A 22,065-nucleotide genomic window follows, 5' to 3' on the forward strand; every position below is an offset into this window, starting at 1 on the left:
AATGGAATTTACCTAATTTTTACCCCAATTTTAAGGAAGAAAAAAAAAAGATGCTGCTTTCCACCTATGAAATAAATATTTTAAGTTCTGATACATCTTTGAATAAAATATAATTGACAGACAAGAACTATAGAAGTGATCCCTAGTAAACAAATAATGATACTAAAATATCCAAGCATGTGACAACTTGAACATTTTTAAAATTTTGAGACCTTTAACATTGTGGTAGATTTGTTTCTGTCTCAAAGTATCAGATCCTTGGTCATCCTCAAAAGCAAAATTAGGCTGCTGTCTTACATATTCTCTTGTGAATCCTAACATTGCTTTTCCAAGAAAGAAAACTTGTGAATGTGGTTAAGAAGTAACCATGATTTTAGGTACTAGTGGCAATGAACCCACTTCAGATTCCAATTCTGTGTTTGTTTGCTTGTTTGCTTTAATTAGTCATACCTCATCTTCTGCATCTGCTGCAGATGTTAACTTGAGTACAGCTTCACATTTATCTCGGAAACAGCTTGCAAGGAAGTCAGCAATTCTCATGAACACATTCATTTCTTCACTGGTAACTGAGTTCTTCTCACTCACTTTTGACATTATCAGCTCTAACAAAGTAACTCTAGAATCAGAAGACAACTTGTTAATCAAATTCACTAAGCCTTATCGAATTATCAGTGGAATAAGCAAACAGTTCTTTAAAATGATCTAAATAACCAGCATGCTACTAACACAGCAGACTTTAAAAAATAAATGAACACTGCCAATCACTTCCTATTCAAAGGTTTATTTCTGCATACCATTAATTTAATTCATCATCTAATAAATACAATCTAGCCAGATGGTCAAGTCAATATTTTTCTCAAGTCTACTTCAATTTCTAACTTCTTACGTTCTAACATAACATTACTGTGAGTGCATTTTCTGAGTGTCTAAAATTTCCACCAAAACAGCTTTCATAAACTGTTGTTAAGTTCAGTGAAACAAACGCATCCTCTTTGACAGCTTCTATTTGAAAATATCAGCTTTTCAGAGCCCTTGCCTTGTACACAGTCCTTTACTAGTCCTCCTCCCCAACCCAAAACCAATTCAGAGCAGAAACGGGGAAAAAAAAAATGTACACTCAGCTCCATGCAGCTGTTTTACAACTGCCTCTAGATGGACTATAGTAAATCCAAGTTAATTATTCATATACCCAGTGAGAGTAATTCAGTGTATTAAAAGTAAGTGGATACATAACATAGCTGCTTTATAAAACATACTCAGGTCATTTATTTGAATAGCTTTAATGTTGTTTTATTTCCGACATCCCTTCATGTTGTTAGGGCAAATTCAGAGTAGTTTGTGGAAAGAGAACTTCAACATGGCAGAGGTGTACTGCAGCTTTGCTGCTAAACTTGAGCACATAAGGGAGCATGGGTTAGTGGATTTACACTGTAATTCTCTCAGTCTGAAAGAGGTCTATTTATTGAATGAATTCAAGAGCAGGCTCAGGGTTTTCTTTGACTAAAATATTTGCAATTCAGATGGAATGACTGACATTTAGACATTTAAACATGTGGAGTAATTCAAATGCTTTTTTTCCTTTTTTTTTTTTTTAAAAAATTTACCAAGCTGCTTGTCACAAGGGTGAGAAAAATGTCTTTTTCTGTGGAAAATTCATGGTCATTGCTTTATTAACCTCAAAGAGCTCACCCCTATTAATCAAGTAACAGCTACTCAGTTCTTACTAAACTCAGTCCCAAATGTCATTAATATAAATGCGTTAAACAATCATCTGAATGAGCACAAAAAGCTTTCTCAACACAGTAGCACAGAAATGTACTCAACATGTTTGGGAAATGGTGGACTCAAGACAGAAGGCTGTCAAACACCAGTAACCTCTCTCAGGCCTCACTTAAAGAGCACCAACACAGTACAGTCATTATGTTTTTCCTCTGGGTTAAAACTGGGCACCACATATTTGCCCGTGTACAAACCAGCAGTCATCCAACATCCCTAACTGAACAAAGGTTTTCAGATTTGGCATGCTATACTAAAATAAAGTTAACTGCACAGTTATGTCATTCATCCCCAAAGCAATTTTATATGCCAGTTTTTACCACGTTTAGAGCCTTTCAAGTGTATGCTCAGCTAAGAAAATAGGCTACTCACAGACTTTATAATTACAGGAATTATTCAGATAAAATATTATCTCCTGCATGACAGCATCCCAGACAGCTATCATTGCACCAATAATCCAAGTAATACATGTTTAAAATAGACAAGCAATCCTTCTGTAATGAAATTGGAGGGTCACCCCATACTTGCATAAAATGTATTAGTGACACAAAATTATTGCCAATAAGAAAATTTTTAGCATTACCTTTCCTCTTGCAATATAATTAGGTGCCCTGTTAGGCAACCATAATCCTTCTGGAGAAACAGGAGTGCCATTTAGAAGAAATTACATGCAGGTGGTGGTTTAAGTTCTTCTGTTCTCTTCAGGCATTTATATGTCAAGACTGTTTTCCTAAGTTGTCTTCCAGGCACAGTCATTCAGGACATGCCCATTTTTCCTCTGAATTTCAAGCAAGTCTTTCCATTCAGCCAACAATTTCCTGAGAACAACGGTTTTTGTTCTGATGCAAGTTCCCTTACATTCCTTTCTTCTATTGTCCCTTCCAGTTTTCTTCCAAGACTCCCTAGATTTTTTTCTAAGTTAGTTATCCCTAATAATGCAATTCACTCTTTTCTTTTACACAATCTCACAACTGTTCAGCCATTCAGGTGATAACTAAATGCAAACATGAACAAACTAACTGCCACAACAGATATGACAACTGTTAGTATCAGTAATAGCATGTCTCACCATGAATTTTGGTAACACCCAGTTCAATATCTGAATATAAAATTGTATGATATGATTATTATATTTCTATTTGGAAATGATCATGCCGGTAAGTGTCATCTTCCTTTTCTTTAGGCACCACTTAGGAAGATCCTTGTCAATCTCTGCTTTTTTTTTTCCCATATCCAAATTTAATCCACTTTGTCCTTAATCTGACGAAACTGGCAAGAACTTAGAACAATTATTATAAAGTATTTGCAATCATCAATAAACACATCACTGCCTCTCAAAGCCTGCAAATAAACCACAGCCTTATTGTACAACTTAAATGTAGAAGTCCATTATCACAAATTAAAGTGAAGCTAAGCTCATGTAAAAACAGTATTGTAAAATTCCATCAATTCTATTATCACTAAATAATTTTTGCAGCAAGTGCAAACAGTTTATACCCTCTTAAATGCCGGACACTTTGGACATTCCTTCTCTGAGACTGGGACTCCTCTACCCTGAAGCACTTCACTAACAACAATGGTTCTGTACGACGAGTTAGGCCCTGTCTCAAAATACTCCGACTTTTCTGGATATGTACTCCAACTTCCGGATGTGTAGAGACGGGATCAGGAAAGCCAAGGCACAGGTGGAGCTGAACTTGGCAAAGGATGTGAAGAATAACAAGAAGGGGTTCTACAGATACATAGGCAGGAGGAGACAGGCCAAGGAGAGTGTTCCCCCTCTGATAAACGAGATGGGAGAACTGGCTTCCTCAGACATGGAAAAAGCTGAGGTACTCAATCAGTCCTTTGTCTCAGTCTTCACTGCTGGTCAAGTTTCCTATGTCTGTCAGGACCCTGAACCTCGAGGAGAGGGTGAGAGGAGCGGATTCTGTCCCACTGTGACAGTGGAACAAGTCCAGGATCGCCTAAGGAAATTGGATGTGTATAAGTCCATGGGGCCAGATGGTATACAACCCAGGATGCAGAGAGAGATGGCTGATGTGGTTGCCGAGCCACTCTCCATCATATTTGAAAAATCATGGCTGTCGGGTGAAGTCCCCGGTGACTGGAAAAAGGGAAACATTACTCCCATTTTTAAGAAAGGGAGAAAGGAAGACCCGGGGAACTACAGGCCGGTGAGCCTCATCTCTGTGCCTGGGAAGATCATGGAGCAGATCCTCCTGGAAGACATGTTAAGGCATGCACGAGATAAAGAAGTGATCAGAGACAGCCAGCATGGCCTCACCAAAGGCAGATCTTGCCTAACCAATCTGATGAAGATCACTTCCATGATGGAGTGACAGCATCGGTGGACAAAGCAGGGGCAATGGATGTATCATCTACCTGGGCTTGAGCAAAGCCTTTGACATGGTCCCTCACCACATTCTTCTCTCTAAATTGGAGAGGTATGGGTTTGAAGGATGGACTGTTAGGTGGATGAAGAATTGGTTGGCTGGTCACAGCCAAAGGGTTGTGGTCAACGGTTCTATGTCTGGGTGGAGGCCGGTCACAAGTGGTGTCCGTCAGGGGTCGGTCTTGGGACTGGTGCTCTTCAACATCTTTATCAATGACATAGACAACAGAATCGAGTGCACCCTCAGCAAGTTTGCAGATGACACCAAGCTGAGCAGTGCAGTCGATACAATAGAGGGAAGGGATGCCATCCAGAGGGACGTGGACAGCCTGGAGAAGTGGGCCCATGAGAACCTGATGAGTTTCAACAAGGCCAAGTGCAAGGTGTTGCACTTGGGCTGGGGCAATCCCAGGTATTTATATAGACTGGGAGAAGAAGAACTTGAGAGAAGTCCTGCGGAAAAGGACTTGGGGGTCCTGATGGACAAGAAGCTGGACATGAGCCAGCAGTGCGTGCCTGCAGCCCGGAAGGCCAGTTATGTCCTGGGCTGCATCAAAAAAGAGGTGGCCAGCAGGGAGAGGGAGGTGATTGTCCCCCTCTACTCTGCTCTTGTGAGAGCCCACCTGGAATACTGTGTGCAGGCCTGGGGCCCCCAGCACAAGAAAGATGTGAAGCTCTTGGAATGGGTCCAGAGGAAGGCCACTAAGATGATTAGACAGCTGGAGGACCTCTGCTAGGCAGAAAGGTTGAAGGAACCGGGCTTGTTTAGCTTGGAGAAGAGAAGGCTCCGGGGAGACCTCATAGTGACCTTCCAGTACTTGAAGGGAGCGTATAAACAGGAGGGGGAACACCTGTTTATATGTGCTGAAACCCAGAAACCCAGAATTTACCTTCAGCTATTTTGGACCTGTAAATATTACAAGATCAAAAACCCACCCTAAGATAGACATAAGCAGCCCTGTAGCAAGAAGTGGTGCCAGTTATACTACTTGAGTACCCATTTCATTGCTAGCAATTTGATCAGTGGCTACATCATCCACTGAGGATACTTCACATGAAAAAACACAAAATCAAACTAAAGATGCCAATAGTCATGCATCCTAAAAACACCTGAAAAATTTGTTCTGTATTTTTGCTATTAATTAAAGCAAGTACCCTTCTTAAAAGGGTTCTACACAGACTTGTGCATTTTGAAGATTTTCCTATGTAATTCAGACTATCAAGGTATTAACTCATGTTGAACACACTCAAGGCTAACTTGGATTAAAGCAGTATAGGCTTTTTCTAAATACTTCTGCCAAATACTTGCACACATGCAGGGGACTCTCAAACCTGGCAAAGAATTCAAGTATCGTTACAATCTATTGGCTCAATACCATAGGGTTTCCACAACTTGCAGAAACAGCAGGCACTGTCACATCATCATACATTTTTCTGAGTGAGAATACCATTAAAAGAGCTAATCACATTTTCACAGTATTTATTCCAGGAACGTGCAAACTCAGACATACAACACCAAATTGCTTGTATTTGTTTGGAAATAAAGCAAAATTGCCCAGAAGTCAGGAATTTGTCTTTTAATTGGAATTTCAGATTCCAGATCCACTTCTACAAAATGAAGAGCTACTTCATGGCACACACAATGGCCACAATATCACAAATGTACTAGATTTCAATTACAGGAAATTCTTTGAATAGTGCGAATAGTGCAAATACTGCGGTTATGCAACTGCATATATATTGGTTATCTAAGGCAACTGCCAACTTAAAGAGTCACTACTAATATATGTATTAGCAAACTCTCTCAGCGTAGTTCTTTTCAGTAAATATATTTAAATTAAACATATTTAACATGCATGATAGAAAACACTAGCTGAGAATTACCATTTATTCATGAGTTCAAGCTGCTTTTCCCAGACACCTCAATACCGCATCTGTCCTTTCTTCATTTAATATGACTCAGTCAGCCTTATTGGACACCAATGCGGCACTCTTGCGGCGAAGGCTCCTTGCCTCATTTTGAAACAATGAATTCCCTATGCTTTGGTTTATACGGTCACTTTTTTTCTTTAGTTAATGACAGTCAAAATGTTTTTATCTGAATTGGATTTGTCTCCTCATACATCTCAAAAGAATGCATTCTTAAATATGCTACAAAGTTACATAGAAAGATGCCATTGTAGGTTTTTCTTTTAGCTGAGATGTTAAAGCATTATTTCTGTAACACTTGCATACATTTGACAGTAAATTAAGAAGCATCAAATTCACAAGAAACTGAACTGCAGTTCTTTTTGAAAATGAGTTCTTTTTGAAACTGCAGTTTTCTTTTTGAAAAACGTAATGGAGTTTGATTTGCAGAACTCTTGGGACTGGTGATAAATTCAATGAAAATACTGCAAAAAGCCATCCCACATGTGAACATACATACGTCTACACAAATATACCTTCTGTCAATATAGCTGATCACCATCTGCAGCACAGTGCATGCAATGAACCCAGCTGAGACCTTTCTAGAACTGATTAGGTCTACTGCTGTAAAAGCAAATAAACAACCTAACCCAGTCCTGGCTGTCCTCAAGGGACAAAAACAAATAAAATACCATTCATAACACCCACAAAAGAATTAAATCTAGCTCATTCACTTAAAACAGAATTTTCCACTAAATACTTGGTTAAGGAACCCCTACCTCCAGGCATGGTAAGCACACACCTCATATTAGTTCCCATTTGGCCAACCTGAATAAAGGGAGAAAGACAGTATGTCCCTCCTTGTCATTCCCATCCCTTACCTATACATTAATAATATTTTATCTAGAGGTCTCAATCATACACTTTTTCTTTTGTTTCTTTATAGTCTGTCTGAACCATCATTTGTGATCACACTGTGGCTTTAATCACACCAAAACCACAGAAAAAACAAGATAGGGACAGCTTTGTTTACTGCTTTGTGTTTCACCTGCAAAAACTATGGGAAAAACTTGCAGTTTCCCTGGGCTAATGGGGAATGAAGTAGCCATTTTGAATACATAAACGTATGATCACAAGAAGTGATAATATTTTAATAATATTTTCAGTAATGAAAATATTAAAAGATTGAGTAATCACGGGCATCTGTACTTTTTTTTTTTTAGTTTATTTTTTTTAAAGGTTCTGCTAACCAGTATTAGTTGTAATTCCAAGTTTAGTAAAAGCTTTCTTTCAATTTCTTGTAATTGCAACAGGGGCATGAACAGCTGAGGACACTTCACATACAGCTGTAAAACACTGCAGGGTGTGGTGCTCTTATGAAATCAAGGCACAGGCATGAAATCTTGTCTTTTTTTTTTTTTTTAAGTATTTCTTTACCAAGTAACGGCGCCAACCTGGATTCTGCAACCCTACATAAATCATTGCCAGTTGTGGCTAAGCTGTAATGTTAACCAACCAATTTAAAACCATTACTAACATAGAAACATGTATTTAGAGATTTTGTGCCAACTATGAAACCACACAGTTTTTCAGTCATGTGAACAGGATACTCTATATGGAATGCTAAATACTAAAAGCCACATTGGTTTTTGGGGTTACCTTTCTTGATTGCTCAGTTTGGCATAGAGGACTTTTACCAGCTCTGGACATTTCAGCAAATGGTCTGTAACAATCAGGAACCTAAGGAGAAAAAAAAAATATATATGTATATATATATATATATATAACTGGTTCTACAAAAAAAAAACAAACAAGCATCTACGTATACTCCAAATGGTGCTGCCGTAGATGACTATGTGACATGCTTTTTGCCCTATTTGCTGATAGATACAAATTGTCATAAACTAATTGAATATTGTTCTCCCAACATTTTCCCTATGATAGCAATGGCCATTTCCAAACAATTCAGCACACTTTTACTCAAATGCTTGAAGGAAAGCTAGTTAAATTATTTTGCCAGTTATAGAAAAGGAACGCCACAATTCCAATAATAAGTCACTAATTCAATTTTTAACATACCTCAGCAAAAATCCAAAGTTCAAGCTTGAAAACTGTTATAACTATTAAGCTGTTACAACACTGTTTTAAGTCCATCAGTCATGAAAAGTGTCCAAATAAATTTTCTTTTAAAATAAAACAAAATAAAAATAAATCTAGCAAAGCATCAAAGCAAATGGAAACTGCTTTGTCAGATGCAAGGCAGAAAAATACTGTTCTTAACTTACCAAAAATAGCCCCCTTTTTTTAATAGGATGTTAAGCCAATATCCAAATCCAACCCCTTGCTCTGTAAGGGGAGGAGGTATGTTCTACCCTTGTGTTAATGCCAGTATTTACACTGATCACTTTCCCAAGTATCATTCACAACAGCCAATAGTAGATGACAGTCATCTAATTTAAACTCAGCCATGCACCATTAAAAAAAAAATCCTCAAATTATATTCTTAGCAGTACTGAGAGTGTAATGTATACTGCAAAAGCACACATATACCTACCTATGAATTTTTGAATCAGTGTATTACATACAAAATCATTACTGAACAAATCTTAGAACGTCCTCTGAGCTTGTGAAGCTACTGTTAAAGAATAGCTAAAGCACGATGAAAACCAAGCATTTTCAATATTCCCTCCATGTCCTTCCAACATTCCACTTTCCAAATAGCCTATTGAGTATCAGTAACATACTACATAGCTAACAGGAAGATGACATAGAAACCTTATAGCTTTAACAAAGTATTTTTAGGACAAATATTCAATGATAACTGGGCAAATAGGAGAACAAGAAGTCCAAAGATAGCTATAATATTTCTAATGCTGTGAACTTAGCTAGCATCTAGTTCAGTTATTGTAAACTAGACTTTTTTTTTGGGGGGGGGGGGATATTTTATGTTGTCCTTATTTACTGATATTTGTATACACATTTAAAGAAAAAATAATATAGTCATATGAAATCATCAACTTAAAATTGGCATTCTGAGCAGCGTAGCACTGATTCAAGAGTTTCCTAACACAAATCTGAACGTATAGACTTCCCCACAGTCACCGGCACAAATATATTCCAACACTGAGAAGCACAGACACAGACATAACACCACAATTTCATCAAACCATCAGCATGGCAGTCAAGGGAAATACTTCCACCGTTCCTGAACTGTTATTCATGGCATAACAGCCATCTACAGTTAAACCTTCAGGATGATAACTGATAGCATTTCTTAAGGATTAGAGAGGAAGCACAGGCTTCTATCTGGAGCCATAAAAGGAAACAGAAAACCACAATAACTTTAGCTGTGCAGAACACAGTAGTATTTACCTTCATAATGTACAACTTTCAGCTGACAATGAAGCACAGTAAAATTGCATTTAAGGAACAATATGAGCCCCGATTTTTCAATTTTACAGTTGCAACTGTAAGTTTATACCTTATTTTGTGATTGATATTACTTTAGGAGAATCTTGACTATTTGTTCTGTAGTTAAAAATAATCAATAATTACCACAAAAATCTATAATGCTACTAAGTGCACATTAGTGATTACTACTGTGAAGTGGTAGATCTGTATTTTAGTCATTATTTGGTCTAGACTCTTGCATTTATTCATCTGCATCTTTCACATGCTATGGACTAGACCTCTACTGCCTGAGAAGCTTGCAGTATTTCAGAACAAAGTTTCTGCTTATAAAGGTGCATATACTTCTGTATGTGCTTCTTATCCTTTTAATCTCAAGAAAATATGTAAACCCTCAGAAATTTCTCCTTCTGTATTTGATTTTCTCTTTTACCTTATCCACTTCCTACATTACTGCATCATAAAGAATACAGCACAAACAAATTTTACAGGAGCATCACCAAGAGAAGTCAACAGAAGAATTACTAGTGGACTAAAGCACTTAACTCGAGCTATCATGTCCAGAAATTCTGGTGGTAGTTAAACAAGGGTGCAAGAAATTAAAGTTGATATTTTTAGTCCTCAGCTCTCCTGTTTTTCATTTGGGGTAAAGGAGAAGAAGAAGAGGGAAAGTAAGACCATCCAGAAGTTTGAAATAAAAAAGACATTTGGTTTTGTATTACTGACTGAATACGGCATTTCAGATGCACACAAACGGCTTTGGTAGTAGACTTAAATTCTCTTTGGGGGCCAACAGCAGACCACTGGATAACTGGGATAAACTGAGGACCACTGTAATTTAGTGAAGGAAATGGTGAAAATTAAAGTTGTTATGCAAGTATAACACAGTAACAAATGAATAGTGTTAAATATGCCAATTTTCTTGACTTTTTAAAAATTGTTTGGCTAAAATCCTAAAAAAATCAAGTGCTTACATAGTAGATAATAGAGGAGATGTTCAGTTCAAAGACTTAACAATAGTACAAGGGCTGCATTGTACCACATGGAACTTGAGCAGCAGCCAAAACGAAATGGTATAAGCTATATTTGCACTCAGTATATTCCAAATGGCCACTAAGCTTGCTCCAATCAAAGGCGGGTGTAAGCAATCAGCTTTATCATAAAACGTCATGCTCCATATTAAGTTGATTTGATCCCATTAGCAAGTTTAGAGAACAGTGTCCTTGGTCTCAGAAAATGAGGGGAAAAGTATAAATGTTTTAGTAGAAAGAAGAAAGATATTGCGATTCTGTTTGATCAGCAAACTTCTCTTCTGATCTCAAAAAAAAAAAAGTATTTCACCATCCCACAATAAAGCCACACCATCCAAAATACTTAAGAATGAAATAGCATTTTTTACTTGAACAAACAAGCATGACAAATCACCCAAATTTTAAAAAGAAGAAAAATTAATCATACAGCCTTTCAAAGCTATATCACAAGCCTTTTCACATTTTTAAAACCAAACAAAAACAAAAACAAACAAATGCCACACCACAACAAAAAACAATGTGCTTCATGCAGAACTGTTTGTAACCATAACACATTTAAGAAGCAGAAGTATTTTCTGGCCTTGCACAAGAACATAAGCACTCTATCAAAACCATTTTAAAAAAGCTATTTAATAACAAATAGCGTACATGTGGTGTTAAAGATCTCTAGAAACAAGATAATTCACTCTACTCAAACACCAGCATTAAAGCACTTCTTGCTCAAAAAAAAAGAGTAAGAAAAAATATTTCCATATTTAGAGCTCAACATCAGGTATAATCACAATGTTCTTCTCCTGTGTTGAAGAGAGCACAACAGGGAATTCTCTTCCTTCTTCAAAAGTCGTTACCCATAATGAATACATTCTCTCTGCAGGCCACAACATGGTCCACTAAGTCAACTCTCACATCTAGAAGACTGAGTTCAGATGACCTGTACTGTTTCTCTGATTCAGAATACACTCCTGTTCAACTTGATAGCTACATCTGAAAGGCACTGAAGAGATTTATTTTTACTTATGTGCAAAGTTGGAATATTATTTTTTTCTGAAGAGTTACCAAGAAAAAAATGGAAGATTATTACCAAAAGAATTACTTCCCACTCCTCTGTCTCCATAAAATATACAAGAAGAAAGAGGTGACAAGACAAATAAACATGTGAGGCTGAGCTTTGAAGGACTGGGGAAATCTGTGCCAATACCCTGCTACTGCAAATAGAAAGAAGCTACTCAGATCTCTACAATTAAAGAAACTTTTCCAATTGTCAGTACTATTTAAAACCACAGTTGAACTTGGAACCTGCAACATAACTCTAACTTTCCTAGAATTAAAAATAAGAATTACTTGCTGTAGAGTAGAAGGGGGTGGGGGACACCCTGGACTGTCAGAGAGAAGAGACAGAGCTGCCAGCCCAAAATGAAAAAAAGGTAACATATTCTGGTCTCTGTACCACATGCATACCAATTAAGCAACAAGCACTCCACTGAGGAGTTCCATCTTTGCCTTTAAATATGTGCCCATGGGCGAGACTCCTTGCCACAGGAGCACTAGTTTCTGTCCACACTTCTTTCCATAAGCCAGGACAAAATAACCAAAGGCAAAAAATGGGGAGGGGGAGCCCCGCATCCTAATCTTTACAGTCATCATCGAGCTGTGGTTTCAAAAAGAGAAAGTGGATGTTCAGAAAATCTTACTTCCAATGCCAAACAGCTGACCACACTCTTAATATCATTTTTCTGGAAGCCAAAAGGCATATTATGCTTCTTTTTAAAATGAAGGATTTTTGTTCCTCGCTATTCAGGAATCAAAAATACAACCTGTTTTTTCTTTTCATAGTAGCTACACTGCCCTGCGCGCACACTTGGAAAAACTGATGACACAAGCTATACACTCATCTCTAATGGAGCCACCAAACTATTTCTAAAATAAACAGCTTTTAGAATACACATTGGTCTCGGTTAGGATAAATTATAATGTACTTTTGTACTACTTTTTTCCTAATTATTTTACAAAACACATATGTTTGCAGGTTCAATATTCTAAAGTAGATTTCATGTGGCATTTTGTGCTGGTTTCTCTTCTAAATACAGTAGCTTCTAAACTGTGCGACACACTTTGCTGCTGATGATTAATACCAACCCAAAAGGGAGTGGCTGTGGATGTTTGGGGAAACAAAGAGGAATGCCTTTTTAAAGGCTGCACAATTTTCTAGAGCCTAAGGCACAGCTCTCTGCACTTTTAAAACAAAAAAGTTTTTACAGAAAAAAATGGCAGCGCTTGGCAGGCCTTTCATCACACTGCATATGTAACACCGGCTACCACTTGTGCTTTCTTCTTCCCTTGGAACTGCAGCAGAGAGAGTTATAGAGGGCTTTTCAAACTTTGGTAGTAATCACAAGGGAATAGATTGAGTAGGAAACATTTCAGTTACTGAACAGTGTGTTCCAGCTTTGTTTCCTAAGGGAAGGATCTGTCCAATTCCCAGACAGCATCCTTACGTAGGCAACAGCTGTCAAAAGAAAGCAGCACTGCAAAAAGAATATTAGCTTATGGAGTAAGTATAGTTGCTTACATGTTTAAGATATGTTCAACTTAATGTGTCAACACTTTAAGAGAAGAATACTATGCATGAAAATACTATTATAGAGGTATATTGGAAAGATGAAGATACACAGAAAATAAATTATCGTCTCACAGGGGCTTGAAAACCACACTCATTCCTTTGAATGGAATATAGGGTGGAGAAAGTAAAGCCAAAAGATGCATAATGCAGAAAGACTGATCATTGTTTAACAGACAGATCTGTTGTTACTGAACAGATAAAAGAGAACTAACACTAAAAGAAAAAAAGAATCACAAGAAGGTGGAAGAAAAACAGAAGAAATTTAGAGGTTTAAAAGCTCTCCACTTGCAAGACGGAATGTGAATCCCACAACTGTGACCATGAGCAGAGCAAGCTGAAAGCCAAAGAACATAACCAACCCCTCAAACAAGGAGCCTGCATTAAAGGACAAGGTCTCAGGACTAAGGACAGGAACAATCACTTGTACACCCAAGCTGCAGCAGCATGGAAGTTTTCCCACCAAAGTTAGCAATTATTTGCTCCTAAGCTAACAGCCTAAATAGTAAATGCACTGTAAAAAGGTCCATGCATTTTCTAGAAAACAACTGCACAGCAAAGAACTCTTGAACAGACAGGATCATTTAGTTAGTGTATGACATAAATCAAACCAAAGAAAGGATACTTACTAACTTGTTTCTGCAGAGCCAGTGTCTTTGCAAAGATATACACTTTGATGTATATTCTTTAACATAATTCGCCTTGAAACATTCTGAATGCAGCAAGCTCTGGGCACTCTTTACAAGCCCTCCAAACATTCAGGACAAGACAGGTAAGTTTCAACAGCTTTCAGTCCTGAAAACTTCTAGTTTCTTCTTGCTCTAACTTTTTAGCCAAAGGCTACAAAACACAGGGGTATACATCCAGTCAGATTATGTTTTGAAGAACCTCGGTTAGAGATGCACGATCTGCCTCCTCAGATCATTGCTGCTGGTCTAACTCCCAAGAGCAATCTCAGAAGAGTGCCTGGTATTCAAAATTACAGGATTGCTAGCCTGAAACAAGTTAAGGAGCTGTGTTGACTAGAAGCAGTTTAGAAGCAGTTTAAAAATACATTGCCTAATATATGTTAATTAAATCTATTTTAAAGTGCCATTCAGCATCTAATATTAAAGATGGCAAAGGCAGCAATGATAAAAAAAACTTGGAGCTGTTCAGAGGATCAAGCTTCCAAAAAAGAGGAGGTAACAGTTCTTAAATCAATAAATATTTATTAAACGTGGGAATTACATTCTGCAACTTCACAGATTTCAGAGATAGAAGCATTTCTGAAGCTTACAAGTAACCACAAGCTTAACGAAATGGGCCTTCAGATCATCTAGTATGGATAAGGAGGTATGATCACACAAAAGCTGAATACAAAATTTGACTGGGGCATTCCTTATAGAACCAACTTAGGTCTTAAATATAGCTGTTTCTTAGCTCAAAGCATGCTACAGAAAACACTTAATAAAAAGTATGTATCACTCAAAGACACACATAGGTATGCATCACAGTTTTCATTTAAGTTCTGAGGCAATTTGTTATGCTGTCAACCTACAAACATCTTCTCAAAACACATCAAAAATCTCAACATGCCAATCATAAAACATCTTTTTGGTTTCAAAAAATGCTTAGAAAATGGATGTCTTGCTTCCCCCCCCACTGAATAGATTCATAAATTGCCAATCTGAGGCCTTCTCTCTCATAAGGCACCCCCTTAAGAAAGTACAGCCACCAAGATGCAACACTCCAGACATTTCCTCTTTACCAACAGGAAATCCTTGTTTTCTACTGAACAGCTCTTGATTCAAGAAGTAGACAAAAGTGACAGGGGAATCCCGAAAACTACGTCCTGCCTTCAGAGATGCTTCCTTTGCTCTTTAACTGCAAAAGTGTGTTATTGCAGACAGCACAGGAATTACAGAAGGTCTGCTACCAACAGCTTCTTCTAGAAAAGGAAGCTCTGAAAAACTGTTTAGAATAATCTCAGATTTTCTCTGACAAAGCCTTTCCCTACAGAACTGTTGCAAGACTGGAGGGAGAACTATTTAACAGAAGTCAAAGGCATCACACTTTGGAAGAGGTTCCTCCTAAAGTCTCACCTAAGAACTTTTCCAGCTTGGACATGGAAAACTGGACCTGTAAACATAAATGCGGGATCACAAACAGAGGAGGAATTGCCAATTCACTGAAAAAAAAAAAAAAATTTTAAAGATGTGCTTCCCCCTGTTATACATCAAGAGTAGAAAACCCAGCACTTATTACTGGAATGAAGTAGTAAGGACACCATGAGAGAAACTACAGTTAGGCCAATAGCTGTAAATACAAGTGTTCATCTTGGATATTCTCTTTGTCTTAATGATTCACGGCAGCAACTGGAAAAATAACTTGAGCATCAGAAGTGTTTATTTGTGGAATTCATTGGAAACTAACTTTAGAGGAAAATTAATTCATAAGTTTCAGTACATGATAAAACAAACAGAAGAAAATCATGAGTAATTGGTTTGCCTATAACCAAAACTCTTCTGGTATTCAAAGAAAGATTATCAATACTTAAAAGCAGCATTTGACAGCAAGAAAGCACAGACAAGATGAATAAACACGCATACACTTTTTAAGCGATGTAATACGAATCCGGATGCTCAAGCTGAGACACAAGAAGGTAGGAAGGAATTAAGTAATATTTTTAACTTTACAAGTAAGAACATCCTAAACACAGTCATATATGAATCTGGCAGTGAGCATAACCTCCTGGAAGAAGAATAGTTTGTATTTCGGCTCAGCCAAAAAATGCCAAAATAGCCGCTTCAAAATGGTTGCTGTGCACTGTGGTAGCCATGGCACAAGGGACCCAAACCTTTACAACAAAGTACTGGCTTTGTTGCAAATACCGCAGCTATGTAAATTCATTTAAGCAATCCTAGTGGTATGTACTGCAGTGAGAACTGAAGTACAGCTCCAAAATTTTCAATGAATTGCTGACAAAATACTTTTTCTATGGTCCAGCCAGAGAGCTTAGCTTAACCTTCTTAAGAAAAGGGACAGAAATCTCTTTATGCATTTTTACCTGACTGTATCTCACACATACTTTTCCATATCAGAAAGCAACTTAATTCGCAGATGAGAAAAAATGTGTTTAGTAATGAACCAAGACTGAGTCCAAGCTGAGAAGACTATATGAAGTAACAAAAATGAACCCAAAGCAACAGCAGCAATAATATGCCAGAGTCCAAACTTACACTAACCTCAAAGCAACAGCAGCAATAATACATCAGAGTCCAAACCTCACTATCCTCAAAGCAACAACTGCATTTGACTTTCACACATTTCATTGCAGAAAAGTACAATTCATTCAAAATCCAAAAATGGTTCATAAACAGAAAGCTCATATTGAAAGAATAGCTGTTCATTATCAGTGTAAGGCACAGGAAAACCTACACAACTGTAGAAATGCTGTCTCCTTAGGACAGCTTTTACATGTCAGGATCAACGCTGACCCAAGGACAAAGCTTAGCTCTCTACTTATCCTTGTCAGAAAAGTGTTCTTATCACCAAGATAAGAACATACAACTTTCCTCAGCCAGAGTAAATAACATTATTTCTATCAAAATAAGAAATCCTGTTTATTGCTCAGCTCTCCTCTTCACAACAGAGTACATGTTAGGGAGTCACTTCTGGACACTGTCAAATCTAGTTTAAATTATAGTTCAGGCCATTCACACCTCAAAAGCATTCCACCTCATGCATGAAAGAGCTGAGTGCACTTTCTCTGCCTGATCACAGGAAAGGAACTGCACTTTACGATACTAAATGGAGAACAACGAGCAGTCCACAACAGGTTTCCTAGAGAAAGCAGATGTAACATGTTTGGAATCAGTAGACCTTTGCCCTAAATTTGAAGAACCAGCAAAGAAAACTGCTGGAGTAGGCAGGAACTGAGAAAGTCAGCAGAAGAGCTGGCTGGCTTACTTCCTGGTGCTCGGCAATAGGAGCAAGAAAGTGAGACAGAGGGAGGGGGGGACGGAGGGAGAAGGGTTAACCCGATAGCATCATTATATTACGTGGATATATCTGTTCATATTTCACAGCAGGAGAATTAGTGGTAATAAAGGAAACAGGCTTTCAGACCCACCTGAAGGCAAACTATATTCTCACACTCTAGAAAAAAAAGAAAAATCTTTGGGTGAGAAAGGTTGGCTGTGTGGCATCAGGTGGAATAATCCTAAAAGCTCTTACACTATGTGCTTTACAAATTGAAAAAGGCAAGAAGATAAGAAGAATCCAAAGTACAAGTCGCAGTTACCTTGTGAAAACGTAGCCAGCTATTCACAGGATTAAGTGAATTCTCTGTATTCCTCTCTAATTAAAGCTAAGTAAGAACAACTTGTTGCCTGTGAAATACATGCTGTGTTAATACTGCCAAGACAGCAGAAGAAAAAACCTCTTAATAATTCACGATACAGATACTTTAAAAAATTTTACAATGGTTATTTTATTTGAAACAATACTACTAACTTGCTAGGCTCTCCCTGATCTTTGAGTACTCAGAACTACACTACATATCATAGGGTCCACAAGTTGCATTGTCTGGTCTAAGATCAAAGCATGATGTTAGTATTAACACAGTGACTAATGGCTAACTGGAATAAGAAAAAAAATCATAACCAAAACCAGAAAACAAGATTTTATTTCAATCAGCATTCCGTAAGACATGGAACATACTAGCAAATTCCCACTGAAAATACAAAAAATAAACCTCTTACACCAACAAACCTTTTCTGTTTGGATGTTTTTCATTTTGTTTTGTTTTTAAAAATAAAGAAGTATGTGAAAATGTTACTTTCTTACCTCTACCCCACACCAAATAGTCCGACGATAATCCATGTACTCAAATATCTAAATACTGTAGTTGCTTAAAGAATAGATTCTTTTATTTATTTATTTTTAAATCAGCTCTAACATGAAGAAAGAACATATTTTGCCATCTAAGTTGCCCTCAGCTGTGACATACTATCCACAGTAAGAACAGATGAGCACAAGGAAGAACCAGGGAATAACCATGTTTCTTGAGACAGGAAAAGAAAATGGAGAATTAAGAAGCATAAACACAGGGAGGATAATGAAATGGTGAAACAATTACAAGATGCATCAAACAAAAAAGCTAGAGCTATGAAGAGACAGAAAAGGCAGCACCTTTTATTCTCTTTTTCCACTTTCAAGGTAATGTTGTTTGAATACCTATTAAATATTTGATACTGCACTGTTGAAATATACTTTGTTTTGTTTACATTTTACCTGTGCTGACTCTGAGAAGTGCCTGCATTACTGAAATAAAATGCTAAGAAACATATACTACAAACTCATGACTTTCTTTCACATGGGAAAAATGATAATTAGGTTTGAAACTAAACCAGCCAACATTAAAGTACTATGAAAGAAAAATGAACATATTATTTTATTAATGCATCGTAGATACTCCTTTTTTCTGTATATTTACTATATAAGAAAAATCAATACTCTGAAAGGAATTAGAAGACAAACATTTCATAACTGTGTTATGACAGAAATACTCTTCTCTACTTGTGTCTTCTCCTTCATCATGGTCTTGCATGGAAATTTGCCCCTTTTTAATCTTGAGACTGAAGAAGAAAGACTTTCTCTGAAGAAAGACCATTTCCCACCCACAGCAAACATGCAGAGCAGAGTTAAGATATTGACTTCATAAGTTAATAGAATGCACTTCAGACTAGAAAGATCAGAGAAACGGATAGCTCAATTTATTTTGATGCTGCACTTATTCTGCAATTGCCTTCAAAATACAAATTTGACAGCATGACAACCTCTTCCAACCCTCCCTGGCTTTCATATCTTAGTCAAAATATATTTTAGCATATCTTCAATACATAAAGAAAATGAAGGATAATCCAGATAATTATCTGAAAAGCAATCTATTTCACATGCGTTTATATTGACAGGCCAAAATTAAAGACTCAGTTTGTCACTTTTGAAATAGAAGTCTGGTCACCTGACTCTGAAACTTTAAGTTTGCTTTCTGAAAACTATTTATGTCATAAGCAAATTGACCTGGTTATAAAAAAAAGCCCAGCCACAAACAAATTTTGAAGTAATTTTTTCAATACCGAAGCAAGCTATTAAATTAAATTTGCTTTTCAATCAATCATCTTAACTCTGTTTAGAAGACTTTCCAAATAACTAGTAAAGCCTCAACAACTATTCCTAATTAAATTTTGAATTTAAACATGACCTTCAAAAGAAAGATACAAAAATATACAGTTTTGTTTTCACTATCCTTTTTCCCCCCTACTTGGAATGCCTCATAAAAATTAAACCAAATTATTATGTGCATCCTTGCTGACAAACAGAACATTTCTGAAATGCATAACTGACAATAATATTTACAAAAATGGCCATTAGCAAAAAAATAAAATAAAAAGCTCAATAGAACAATGGAATAAAACCACTGATTATATACTCTTAAATTAAGAAAAATCAAGCTTAAAACATTTGTAAACAAAATGTGTTTCTGTTTCAATATAAAAATGATTACATGTTGCACTAGACAACAGGTTTGTTAAATAAAAAAAAAAAAAAACACCTTTTCCATAGTACTCACAAACCATTAGTCATACATGTCTTTTGAGTATCCAATAGCCAGAGTCTGTAAGACCATATTCTGACTTAGCCTTCTTTCAAAAATCTCCACAGATCATCATATAGGTATAACTAACTTGCATTCTGGAACCCTGTTTCATTAACAAAACAATTCAAAAACATTGATTTTAGAATTTGTCTACATCGTCAACAAATCATAGTCTTATTTTAACAGAAAAAGTCAGTAAAAGTATTCTGAAAGTTATCACTATACCAAATTAATAGCTTCTACATAGATCTTCATTTACTACTTAGAGTCACAAATTTAGATATTTTAATATCGAGACTGATGCTAGGAGAACCCATATTTAAGAAGGAAAAAAAAGTCTAAAGATACATACGACCACTCAGACTCCAACTGCTCTTTGTAGACTTTCAGGACACGAAGAGCCACAGTCAAGTTCTCAGGATCCAGTAGTTCTCTCACTTTCTCTGAATTAAGGCAGGTAAACAAGACCATACAACAATAGGCAACAATTTTCTCATCGCTGTAAGTTAAGCAGGTCCTTCAAGAGAAAATGATGTTAAGAGAGTAGGTTAAAACTCATGCTGGAAAAACACACTAGGGACATTCAGCTTGTTGAGTTGTTCTTGTCTGATGTCTTTTTGTGAATCATGAGTTTGCCATTGCTTAAGAGAAGTCAAGAAGAAAGAAGTCAACTTAAGAAGTCAGCTGCAAAGAAAAAATCCGATTCTGAAGGCCAAACTTAACAGGCAATTTACAAAACCAGTGCTAGATTTGAGCTACCTGAAGTTTTAAGAACTGAGTAAAACTGTAAAAATTGTAATTATCCGTTTCTATAACCGTAAGATCTTCCTACACCCAGTGCTGACAAGTGGGCTCCAAAAACAGAATCAGAATGAGTACCAAATTCAATGAATATGCCTTTGTTACTAGCCCATTATGAAAGATTTCGCCAAATACACTAATAATATTGTCACGTGTCTGTATAAAATGGTTTATGTAGTATTTCATGACACATACGTCATCAACCTCTGGAAAGATATTTTCATAAGGTTAGGATAGGGGCAAAGGAATCAGAAGACACAAAGATTAAGTCACTTCTCCTAGATTCCATTTCATCCACAAATAACTGACAGGTCTGCAAAGAAGCAATGAGAATAAACGAAAAGTTTTGTTCTTGGAAGTGACCTGCTTATAACTAATTGAAAACAACTCTGAAATAAAGTTTATGATTGAAGATCATCATTTTAAACATAATTTTCTTCCAGTTTGTGTTAAATGAAATCAATTTACTGTCAGTTCAGAACAAGCAGGTTTTTAAAGGACCTGACCCCTGCGGTTGACTAACAAAAAAAACATCTACAGGATACGGTCTCAGCCACCCCATTTTCCCCAAAGTTATTTTTCAAAGCTTTATGGTGCTAGTAGAGACACAACCATCGCATACAAAAGATTTGAATATAACCACAGAAACTACAGTATAAAAAAAAAACAAAACAAATCCATGCTTACAAGAAGAGATCTGGGAAAGCACACTTCCAAATGCTATTCTGGGAATCTCCATTTCCTGCTGCAATGTTTCCAAGAAACTGGAGGCTACAACGAAAAGCTGGAAAAACAAACAAACAAACAAAAAACACAGAAAATATTAACATTCTGGAATTGTAACCAGAACAAAACATTTTTTTTTCCAATTCAACTTACATTGATATCAAATATTGGCCACTAGTGATTACAAAAACTAAATGAGTCTGCAAATGTTTAAGACAGATCAAAATCCATGAAAGCTTAGAGTTACAATTAGTGCAAACTGAAGCAGACCCATGCTGAACTAGTAGCTGCCACATGGCAGTGGCCATTTTGCCTCTTCCAGATCTGAGGTGGCTTTCTTCCTACTATTAAATTAACACAAATAGGCTGCTTGTAACACTCGAACTCTGCAAATGCTGCTCTGCCTGCTACTAAGAAAGCTCCCCAGGTACTCTCCCCAAGCTGGCCAAGAGATTGCTTGAAAAATTTGTTTCAGTAGGTAAAGCCAGAGCAGGAGAACCCAATCCATTCCCTTGCTACCCACTTTAAGTTCTAGGTAGCTGGACGAATCCTTACATGACTCAACACTTTCAGATTTCTACTCCAGAGAAATTAAAGCCAGTACACCAAACAACTTTGCATCCCATTTTAACACTACTTAATATGACATATTTCCACTATTATTGCAAATGATTTATTTCAGCCTCCTCTCAATACAAGCTTAAAATCCAGAAACAAGATACTTCATCATACATGTTCACATCCAAGAACGCCCCCCTCC

The 22,065-nt window shown here is 36.9% G+C and overlaps 1 protein-coding gene across 2 annotated transcripts in view; it reads right to left on the reverse strand.

The window, feature by feature from the left end:
- Window positions 1–22,065, reverse strand: part of ATXN10 (ataxin 10) — a 116,050-nt gene that overhangs the window by 56,753 nt on the left and 37,232 nt on the right. For both annotated transcript variants that reach the window (XM_050708824.1, XM_035551024.2), the window contains exons 4-7: window positions 21,267–21,363; window positions 20,131–20,295; window positions 7,739–7,819; window positions 451–616 (exon numbers count right to left, since the gene is read on the reverse strand). In XM_050708824.1, the coding sequence (XP_050564781.1) occupies window positions 451–616; window positions 7,739–7,819; window positions 20,131–20,295; window positions 21,267–21,363 (509 nt within the window). The remainder of the gene's footprint in view (window positions 1–450; window positions 617–7,738; window positions 7,820–20,130; window positions 20,296–21,266; window positions 21,364–22,065) is intronic.

Source organism: Cygnus atratus, chromosome 1 (assembly GCF_013377495.2).
Source record: "Cygnus atratus isolate AKBS03 ecotype Queensland, Australia chromosome 1, CAtr_DNAZoo_HiC_assembly, whole genome shotgun sequence".
NCBI classification, from domain to species: Eukaryota; Metazoa; Chordata; class Aves; order Anseriformes; family Anatidae; genus Cygnus; species Cygnus atratus.